General features: G+C 53.0%; 1 protein-coding gene across 1 annotated transcript; it reads right to left on the bottom strand.

The window, feature by feature from the left end:
• Positions 1-1,378: 1,378 nt before the first annotated feature.
• PPM1M (protein phosphatase, Mg2+/Mn2+ dependent 1M) lies at positions 1,379-7,034 on the bottom strand. Its single transcript, XM_049640607.1, has 10 exons — positions 5,890-7,034; positions 5,095-5,218; positions 4,704-4,958; positions 4,126-4,238; positions 3,714-3,798; positions 3,489-3,607; positions 3,264-3,327; positions 2,927-3,034; positions 2,669-2,817; positions 1,379-2,294 (listed from the first exon to the last, which is right to left on the bottom strand). The coding sequence occupies exons 1-10, from the start codon at positions 6,111-6,113 to the stop codon at positions 2,150-2,152; spliced, it is 1,386 nt and encodes a 461-aa protein (XP_049496564.1). The 5' UTR covers positions 6,114-7,034; the 3' UTR covers positions 1,379-2,149.
• Positions 7,035-10,999: the final 3,965 nt, after the last annotated feature.

Genomic DNA, 10,999 nt, shown 5'->3' with positions numbered 1-10,999 from the left:
CCCTGCAGTCGCTCCTGTCATTTGTGCGTGCTTGCAGGTGAGAGACGCACCACGCCCACTCTGGGGGGCTTCAGCCTTGTTTGAGGAGTGAGAGCAGGCAGTGGGCTGGATCGGAAGCAAAGCCTGCAGGCTGCAGGGGCGAGCTGCCTCAACAGTTGTGGGTGAGGCAAGTGCGGGATGCTGCCCACACTCTGCTGGGGGCAGGGTGGTTGCTGAAGACAGAGGAAGTAAAACTGCAGGCCTGTTAAAGCACACTCCTGCGTCTGCTAGCCGCCTAACTAGAGCAGGCCCAGAGAGGGGCTGCCCAGCGGTTCTGGGGCCACCAGTTTGTCGGGACCTCACTGGAGACGGACGCCCAAGAGTGCTGGGCTGTGGGACAGGACTGTGAAAAAGGGGAAATTTCTTCCTTTCTCTTCCCTGGAAAAGGTATATAGGAAATGGAGTCTAAAATGAGTTAATTGGGAGGCGCCTGGCTGGCTCTGTCGGTAGAGCACGAGACTCTTGATCTCAGGGTCATGAGTTCAAGCCCCACACTGGGCATGGAGCTTAAAGAAAATAAATAAGATGGGCAAATTAAGAAAAATAAGGGGCGCCTGGGTGGCTCAGTCGGTTAAGCATCTGACTTCGGCTCAGGTCATGATCTCATGGTTTGTGAGTTTGAGCCCCGCATCAGGCTCCCTGCTGTCAGCACAGAGCCAACTTCAGATTCTCTCTCTCTCTGTGTCCCTTTCCCACTCCCGCTCCCCCTCTCTCTCAGAAATAAAATAAACATTAAAAAAATAAATGAGTTAGTGGACAGGAAAGGGGGTCTGAGAGCCTCCCCAGTTAAGTTAAACACTAGTTTTACCGTCAGTTGTGCTGCCACCTAGCCCATGTCCCTCCTGGCCCCAGGCTAGGGTTGTGAGTTGCCTGGTTAGAATTCATCTCAGTTGTAAACTAAAGTAGGAATGTATCAGGGGAGTTCGGTAAGGCTGAGGTCAGAAAGGTGGACACCTTGTAATTCAACAAATACTTCTGAGCACCTGAGCTTTGGCAAGTGCTAGGTGATAACAGTCTTGTGGGGAAGGTGAAGAACCAAGCTGCTCCTCAAACACCGAGTGACTTGTCTCCAGCTAATTCTTGCTTTATAGAAACTGGCATTCAAAACCAAGTTAAAGGCACCCCTTCTGGTACATCAAGCCCAGAGCTCACAGATGGTGGTACAGACCTTTCTGTTCCCTGGCCCACAGTTCTCTCACAGGGGCTCACCCCATACCAGGAACTAGGGAGGCCCGCAGAGAAATGCAGTTCTGACTACAGGCAAACTTGCAAGGTGGAGCAAAGACTGATTCTTTGGAAAATAACAAGAAAGAGCAAAAAGTATACTATAATGTCAAGCTTTACAGCAATTCATGATTCACAACGGCTCTTCCACACAAACATTTAACAATAGGGAGGTGATGGGGGGGCGGGGGCAACAAAACCAAAGGCGTTGGGGCATCAGCTGAGGGCAGGGCTAGGGCCAGAGAAGAGTGGTCAGAGGACATCCCCTGCTCAGCAAACTCTGGGATCCTCTTGCTTCTTTCTGTTCTGCCCCAACTTTAGTCCCAGGGCCTGTGCCTCACCTCCAGTGGCAGAGGGAAACAGGGCAGGACCTGAGCTGGTCTCCCCAGGGGCTGATATCGGTTCAGCAGATAGGAAGCTGCCCACAGCTTTCCATAAGGCACCATGCATGGGCTTTGGTGGTTACTGAGTAGATACCCTGACATTTATGGTTTAGGAGACCTGAATCCAAACAGGCTTTTCTGCCCCTCCTGGCATTCTTAGCCAATGCCCTTAGTCCAGCTGTCCCCATCTGAGAATAACACTAGGCTGCTAAGGACCCTGTCAGAGGAGCCTCACGTGGGTTTCCTACGTTGTAAAGGGATGTTACCATTGATACTGTGCTCTTTTCCTGCCTGCCAAAGAGGGGACCTGAGGAGCTGGGCTCTCCGTACTCTTCCAGCTTTGATTGCCTGGTATAAATGCTCCCCATGAAATGGGTGGGGTTGGGGGGTGTCAACCCATTGTGTCTGGCGGCAGGGCAGGTAGGCCTGCTGTGGACCATGGTGGAGGGATGCCCAGGCTACACCCGGCCCTGGAGTGGTTCTGGGATGTGGCGTCTGAATCCTCAGTGGCCACTGCTCCTTTGGCCCTGGCTGTGCAAGGGAATCACGAACACAGAGATGTCATCGTAGGACACCTGCCCTTCCTCTGTGAGACCGTCGTCCTTTCCCTGTGTGCTATGTATCAGCATTTGGGCCAGCTCCGAGAACCTGTGGGGACCAACTGCAGATGCACTTCGGGGCCAAAGCAAAGAAGCAAAGCCAGCCCTCAGAGAACTTGCTGCACAGGGCTGGACAGACACATGGGGACCCAAACAATGCGGTCCAGCTGTGGGGCCAGGCAAGCCACAAGCATGGAAGGGCCACAGGTTGGACCATGGAGATTTTTAGTTTCAGGGATTTCTGAACCCAGAGATTTTGGAGACCCACCGTCACCCCGCAGAAGCTTGAGACAGTCCCGATCCTGACCACCTGCCCTGAGATGTCAGTGTCATTGTCAGTGCTGTCTCCCCAGCCATAGCTACTTCCTGGTGTTGCTGCTGGTACCGACCCAGGCACAGGCAGGTCCCCAGAAGCTACAGTACCTGTGTGAGTCCTCTCGGTTGCCAGGGAGGAAGCTCCGCACTAGCCGTGCCACCTGCTCATTGGATAGGACATCCCAGAGCCCATCAGTTGCCATGACAACCACATCCTCCTCCTGCAGCTCCAGCTGGTCCACATCCAGGACAGTCACCTGCAAGTTAAGCCTGAGGATCCTTAGCACTCCCTTCCCGGGCTCCTGCCAGCCTCATCGTCTGCCTTTCCGGGCAGACGGAAGCTGGTGTGGGCTATTGCCCACTCACCTGTGGGACAGCGAGCAAGAAGGGCTTGAGCTGAATGTTTGTGTCCAGGACTCTGAGCTGATGGTCTCCCAGGCCCCGGGAGACGGCCAGTGTTCCCAGTAACCGAGCCTGGGGACAAGGGAGATGTGAGGTGACAGCAAACAGCCCCAGAGAATGTGCAAGTAAAGCACACAGAAGTGTACTGTGGCCCTTGGGTGCCCTGGGTTGAGGGACAAACATCCTGTAGCCTTGGAGCAAACCCCATGACCCCAGCCACAGCCCCCAAAAGGGACAAAGGAGCTCCCACTTCTGCAGGGGGCAGTTTAAGAGAGGTTCTTAGAGGGTGCCATTCACTGACCTGTCTACCCTGCCCATGGATCAGTGGGTACTTGAGATCCGACTTCTCCACACACTTGTAGCTCCTACCAGGAGCAGACCCAGCATCAATCCAGGCCCTACCCACCCCTCATCTCCCCGCAACACAGAGCCCACCCTGCCCGCGGGGAAAAGGACTGCCCCAAGCCCACACACTGGGCCTGACGCTAGGCCTCTCCCCACTGTCTCCCAAACCCACCCTGCTCACCAGCCTCTCATGTGGTGATCCCGGAACAAAACCTTCTGCCCTAAGTCATCCCCCTTCAGTCGCCGAGGGAACTCCAGTCGGGTGAACTCACCAGCCAGAAGCTCAGGGTAGACAAAGGCCTGGGGGCAGGAAGGCATGCTCAGATGAGGCTGTCTCTGGTGGCTTCTGGTGACCCTAGATTCAGGAGTTGGGGCTCCATAACCTTCCTCTGCCAAAGGCACCTACCAGCTGCTGAATCCGCTGCCGCTCAGTCTCCGGGGTGAACTCAGAGCTCAGGGGCCGAACCTCATCTTTCCGTACCAATATGGCCCTGGATGGGGTTGGGGAAGAGAGGGAGAGGCCTGTGGAGCAGGCTCCACCCTCACTCATGGCCTCTCTCAGCCACCAGGGACCAGCTCAAAGCCCCCCATGACTACCGACAGCCTGCAAAGTAAAAGCTCGGCCCTTGGGCCTGGCGCTTGAGCTGTCTGCCCTCCCTCAGATTTGCTGTCCACTCATACCTGACACACCAGGTACACAAACAACTCAGCCAGTCAATCCTTACTTCCATCCCTCCACGTCCAGCCCCCTTTCACTGTCCCCACCACCTCTGGTGCCGGCCTGCCGACCCCACCCTGCCTACCCTCCAGGTACTCACCTGCTATCCCCGGCATTGGCCACATACAGCTTTCCCTGCAGGGACACAGCCACCAGGGCTGTGCAGCCGCCCACCTGGCCTGAGGCCTCCAGCTCCCGCCCGATCACCTCATCCTGGGGCAAACCGAGGCCACTTTAGCTGCTGCTTGTACTGCCACCATACCACTCTGTCCCCAATCCCCACCCTACCATTCACTTCCCCACCAACAAGCCTGGTAGTCCCACCCAACCCAAAGTCTGGCTATGACTCCAGGATCCCTGTGGTTAGGAGATCTAGAAGTATTCCTTGGGAGGGAGGGAAGTCCTATTCAAAACTGAGGAAGGGAAACCAGCCCCTGCACCAAGGACCATCAAGGTGCACAACGTACGATGCAGGTAAAAGCCCCTAGCACATACTAGGCACTGGATAAGTGGGAGGGGTTAGTGATGGCAATGATGACCATTACTAACAAACCAACCAACCCAATCTTGTCTTCCCAGTGCAAAGATCCAGGGAGACCACCACTGTGTGCAGGGATGCTCCACAACCCAGCGTCCCACAGGTGCCCGGTCCCTTCCCCAGCCAAAGGCCACACTCACACATTCCTGGAAGGCACTCTCCAGAGCCCCGATCACCAAATCTTCCGCCCTAATGCCTTTCTCTTCCACAAACTGGGGATCACTGGGACAGATGCTGCGGCCGCTGAGGTGCATGGGGGGCTGAGTGGCCACCATGCCCTCTACCACGGCCTCCAGCTGCCGGCGGAGGCAGGAGTGCAGGGTGTTGGCAGCCAGGATGGCTGCAGCTGGCCCACCATGCCCATCAAACAGTGCCCAGTAATGACCTGTCAGGAACTGTACAGGAAGGGCTCGGTGTCAGGCTCTGCCTGGCTTCCCCAGTTGTCCCCCAACCTGGCATGGGAAACTAGAGCAAGAACCTGCAGTCCCGGTCCCAGCCTGTTAAGACCGGCTCAGGCCCAGTTGCACTCACCTCCTCTGGGCACAAGGTCTGCCACTCCTGGTCCTCTTCAGCCCCAAACTCACATCTCCGGATGCACAGCTGCCCACAGGCTGCCTGATCCTCATTGAACTCAGATTTCTCCGCATTGATGATCCTGAGGCCAGTAAGTGATCAGAGACCCTTCAGGGACACACCCATGTCCCCACGGGCAGAGACCAAAGCTGGTACATAGAGGGAGGAGCCCTACCTCTGAAGCAGCAGTCCCTATGCTGTCCCTAACACACACCTGGACAAACATAGTGTAAGTTTCCTAACTGTTCAGTAACCTCAGGGTAAGGCAAAACTCAGGGCCCAGCGCCTCTGTGCTGACCTGGGCTGTGAGGTGAGGGTGCGGCTGTCCGAGGAGATCTGGGGCTCCTTTGCCAATCCTCCCCCCATCTCGGCCAGATTTTCTGTCCCATACAGCACAGGCCACAACCCAGGGTGAGATGCTGCGTGCGTGTGAGGGGTATCTCCAAAGCCCGCGCGCAGTGTTGGAACTCCACCCAGGGTCCCTGTCTCATCTTGGAAGCCCCAGAGGTGCAGGTCCTTCCCAACTAGTGAGCCTCTCTGAGGGAGGCTGGAGTCCCCAAGAAAAGGCTGCGGTGGGACCGGGGGAAGCTGTCAAGAGTCCCAGATGAGGGCAGAAGGGAGGTAGCCACAAGGTTGGGGGACGGGAGCACTGGCTCAGCTTAGGCTGTTTTCCAGGACCACCCAGCAGGGCCGGCACGGAGGCCCGGGATCAGGGTGGAGGGGTGGGGGCGGGGGCCGCGACGGGGCACTCACTCGGCGTAGCCTGCGTTCCAGGGCAGTGCGCGGCCCCGCGCTGGACTGCGCACGGGCCGGACGTCGGGGCGGCGTGGAGCGTCGGCGGTGCCGGGGCCCGAGCCGGAGCCGCGCAGGAAGCGGGGCCGCCGGTAGGGCACAGGGCTGGAGCGCGGCCTGGGCGGCCGCGGCGCGGGCAGCGGACCCCCGGGCAGGAAGCGGCGCCGGAACCAGCCGGCGGACATGGCGCGAAGGCAGGGGGCTGCCGCGCGGGAGGAGGAAGCGGGCCGGGGGCGGGGACGGGCCGGGGAGGGGCGGGGCGGCGACGCCCCCAAACGCCAGCCTCCCGCGGGGAGTGCACGAGCGGCCTGGGCGCCCTCGGGGCTTGCCGGGGCCCCTGACGACCCCAAGAAGCAAAGGCTGTTGGCAACCCCACTTCACAGGCAAGAACACTGAGACCTCCAGAGGCGAAGTGGCTTGCCCGCGTCACGCAGCCACCCGAGCGGGCGTAGTGCTGCGCCACACGCGTGGGGTGGTGGCCTTTGCAAGGGAAAAAGTCCTCCTCGTCACCCAGCGAGGTGATGGGGTCATTCCGAGCGGAGCCGAGGCCTGGAGGCTGGGTCCGCGTCCGTGGGGGAGCCTCCGGCCTCCTCCCGCTGGGCCCGGACCTTGCGCAAGGGTTAGATGGGAACAGGATGTGCCTGGAGGTGTCAGACTGACACGTTGAGTAAGAGTCTCAGAGCACAGGGTTCCCTCGGGTGGCCCTTCATTCCCCGCCCATGCAGCCTGTCACCGTCCACCCCCACATGAAGCTTGGTGGCCACCCTGGCGTTCCTCAACCTGAGCCTCCTCTCCACACTTCAAGGACAGCCTCCCAAACCACTGCCCCTCCAGTCAAGATGTGGTTTCTGGACAGACAGCAGGATTCTCACTAGAATGTTCGTGACTGGTAGACAAGAGGAATTCATGGTCCCCAGAAAGCTCCAACCAGTCCAAGTTCAGACCTGGAACTAAGGGAAGTGAAAGAATTTCATCCCTGCTGGAGGCAAGATGCTGCAGTCTCTTAACCCCTGACCAGCTGTCACCGTGCGGTCAGCAGCAGCGTCTCCCTTCACACCTGCAAGTTGACGGAGTGCTTTGTCACCCTTCTGTCACTTAAGCCCAACTCCCTGTGCAGCACTGTTATTTCTGTCTCTTGAGGAGGGCTCTGAGGCCCACAGAGGGGAAGTGTCCTGATGCCCAGGGCTCTGCTGTTTCCATTATGACAGTTCAGCTGACTCAAACTCCCCACAGGGGATTTCTCTTCCCCTTTCCTCCTCCAAAAAGGCAGGCTTGCCAACTCAAAGCCCCTGAGGCCCATAGCCCAGGGTCCCCAGGGAGAGCTTCAGGAGTCCCTACCTTTGTCTGGGCTCCCAAGCCTAGCACATGCTCACATGCTGGGTGCAGCAGTGATGGAGGTTGAGTCCCAGCTCTGATGGCGAAGGTCTGGTGGATGGTGCTTGTTCCAGCTGGCAAGGGGGTTGGGGGCAAAATCAGAGAAAGTTTCCCAAAGGACACCTGAGCTATGGTCTATCACCGGGACAGAAATGGACCAGGGACCCAGGGTGGGGCAGGCCCAATTCAGTCTGTGGGGTCACCTCTTCATCCCTACCAGCCAACAGCTCAGAGCTTTTTAGTCTAAAATGAGAGGAAACAACACAAGCACAGTCTTTTCTCCATGCCAGTGTCTTGGACTTCGTGGGTGGGATGAATCCTGTCCTTTGAAGCGTATTCAGAGAAGCTCCTGAGATGTCACAGGTGGTCTGTTGCTCAGTGTAGCTGTGGAGCCCTATGGCAGTCCCTTCCTCCCTGTTCCAAGGAGGCCTGAGTGTCCCTTCAGTGCCACCGAGGCTCCTCTGGCTTCTAGGTGGCTTCTGGGATCCTCTGCTCTGGCTTGGATCCCAAGCCTGACTTTCTTAGTTTTCGACCTAATTTTGCTGAAGCACATCCTTTAACAACTCTCCAAGAAAGGATGACTGGAAGGTCATTTCCTGGATCCTCCCAAGTCTGAAAGGGTTTGCCTCAAAAAAAAAAAAAATTTTTTTTTTTTTAAAGTAAGCTCTACACCCAACATGGGGCAAAATCCTTTGTTTTTGACTGATATTTTAGCTCAGAGTCTGACTTCTCTGTTCATTGTCTTTTGACTGTTGCTTCTGTTGCAGTCTAGGGCTCCTCTCATTCCCAGACCTTTAGATTGGTTGTTTGCCTTTTTCTTTCTCCAGAAGTTTCTAGTCTCTTCTGTCTCTGGTGTCTGAAATTGTAGGGGAGGTTCCTTGGGGTGGGTCTCTCTTCATTCTTGGGCTGAGCCCTCCCTGGGGGCCATGCAGCCCCCCACTTCCCAGTGACACCCTTCTCCTAACTGTTCTAATGAACACAAGCTTGCCCCGCTCCTGGCCTGACACCTCTCCTCAGCTACCTCCGTCCGTATGTGACAGTTTGGGGTGGGGAGGAGCAAGTTTAGCAAAAAAGAACAAGATTTTTATGCTACATTTTTTTTCACTCACAAGGAGAATAGTTTTTGTTGAGTCCCATGACTTAAAATTCAAAAGGTGGAGCTCCTGGCTGGCTCATTTGGTGGAACATTCGATGCTTGATCTTGGGGTCGTGAGTTTGAGCCCCACGTTGGGCACAGAGATTACTTAAAAAACAAAAACAAAAACAAAACAAAAACTTTTTTAAAAACCCACAAAATTCAAAAGGTGTAAAGTGTATTTAGTAACAAGTCTCTCCCACAAGCCCATCCCCTGGCCATGCAGTTCCCCTCCCCGGAGACATCTAATATTACTAGTTTCTTGTGAATCCTTCCAGAAGTGCCGGGTGTTCCGTGAAAATTCAAGCCAAAAAAAAATTACCTATAAGACAAGAAATAATGAGTGTTGGCAAGGATGTGGAGAAAAGGGAACTCTTGTGCACTGTTGGTGGGAATGTAAACTGGTTGCAGACACTATGGAAAACAGTATGGAGGTTCCTCAAAAAATTAAAAATAGAACTATCATATGATCTATCAATTCCGTTTCTGGATATCTATCTGAAGAAAGTGTAATCAACATCTTGAAAACATATCTGCACCCCCATTTTCACGGCAGCATTGTTTACAACAGCCAAAACATGGAAACAACCAAAATGTCTACTGTCAGATGAATGGTTAAAGACAATGTGGTACACAACCACACACACAGGAATATTATTCAGCCATAAAAAAGACAGTCTGCCATTTGCAACAGCACAGATGGACCTTGAGGGCTTTATGCTAAATAAGTCAGACAGAGGAAGATAAACACTGTATGATCTCACTTATATGTGGAATCTAAACAAAATTTCAAATCCATAGGCACAGAAAATGGACTGCTTGTTGTCAGAAGTGTGGGGGCGGGGTGGACAAAATGGGTGAAATTGGTCAAAAGGTATAAACCTTCAGATATAAATAAGTGCTGGGCGGGGGCACCTGGGTGGCTCCGTTGATTAAGCATCCAACTTCAGGTCATGGTCTCAAGGTGCATGAGTTCGAGCCCCGTATGGGGCTCTCTGCTGTCAGCACAGATCCTGCTTCATTCAGATCCTCTGTCTCCTTCTCTCTGCCCCTCCCCTGCTTGCTCTCTCTCTCAAAAATAAATATATATTAAAAAAAATAAGTTCGTTCTGTGGGTGTAATCTATAGCATGGTGACTATAGTTAATGCTGCTGTATTGCATATTTGAAAGTTACTAAGACAGATTTTAAAAGTTCTCATAAGAAAAATAATTATAACTATGTGTGGTGATGGATGTTACCTAAACTTATTGTGGTCATTTCACGATATATACAAATATTGAATCTTGTTGTACACTTAACACTGATACAATGGGATTTGTAAATTATATCTCAATTTAAGTAATTTAAAAGTTACATATATATAAAATCTTTCCTTCTCCCTTCCTTTTCTTTCCACAAATGATAGCATACTCTGTGCCATATCCTATACTTGAAATTTTCATAAAAGATACCTCTTTTTTTGTTAGTCCTCGAAAAGCTGCCTTATTGTTAACGTTACAGAGTAGTCTCTGCAAAAATGCACACTTTATGTAGCTAGCCCCCAGTGATGGACATTTAGATTGTTTTCAGTTATTTGCTTTACAGTTTTTTTGTGGGGGCAATATTGGTAGGATCAGTTCCTAGTAATGGAATTGCTGGGTCAAAGGCATTTGTTGTTCATAGCAGCACTATTCACAATAGCCAAAAGTGGAAACAACACAAATGTCCATCAGCTGGATGAATGGATAAACAAATTCTGGTATATACGCACAATGGAATATTATTCAGCCATAAAAAAGAACGAAGTACTGATATGTGCTACAATGTAGATGAACCTCCAAACAATTATGCTAAGTGAAAAAAAGCCAGATATAAAAGGTCACATGTTTTATGCCTCCATTCATATGAACTATCCAGAATAGGTAAATCCATGGAAATAGAAAGAAGACTGGTGGTTGCAGGGACCGGAGGAGGGAGGAATGGGGAGTAACTGCTTAACAGGTACGGTTTTCTTTTGGGGTGATGAATTTTTTTTTTTTAAATAGGCTTCACACTCAGCACAGAGCCCAATGCAGGGCTTGAACTCACAACCCGGAGGCCAAGACCTGAGCTGAGGGGAGCCTGGGTGGCTCAGTCAGTTCAGTGTCCAATTCTTGACTTCGGCTCAGGTCATGATCTTGCGGTTCGTGAGTTTGAGCCCCTCATTGGACTCTGCACTGACAGTGTGGAGCCTGCTTGGGATTCTCCCTCTCTCTCTCTCTCCCTCCCTCTCTCTCTGCCCCTCCCCTGCTTGTGCTCTCTTTCTCTCTCTCAAAATAAATAAACATAAAAAAAAAAAAAAGAGCTGAGATCAAGAGTTGAACACCTAACCAACCGTGCCACCCAGCACCCAGGCACCCCAATGAAAATGTTCTAGAACAGGAGATGGTGGTTGCACAACATAGTGAATGTACTGCCTTGATCCCTTTAAGATGGTTAATTTTGTTATGTGAATTTAACTTCAATTAAAAAAAAAGGGGGGGTATACACATTCACAATTTTGTAGACATTGTTCTACATGAAGGTTTACTCTTCCATCAGC

The sequence above is a fragment of the Panthera uncia genome, chromosome A2 (assembly GCF_023721935.1).
Source record: "Panthera uncia isolate 11264 chromosome A2, Puncia_PCG_1.0, whole genome shotgun sequence".
Classification (NCBI taxonomy): Eukaryota; Metazoa; Chordata; class Mammalia; order Carnivora; family Felidae; genus Panthera; species Panthera uncia.
This window is presented reverse-complemented; position numbering and strand designations above follow the sequence as displayed.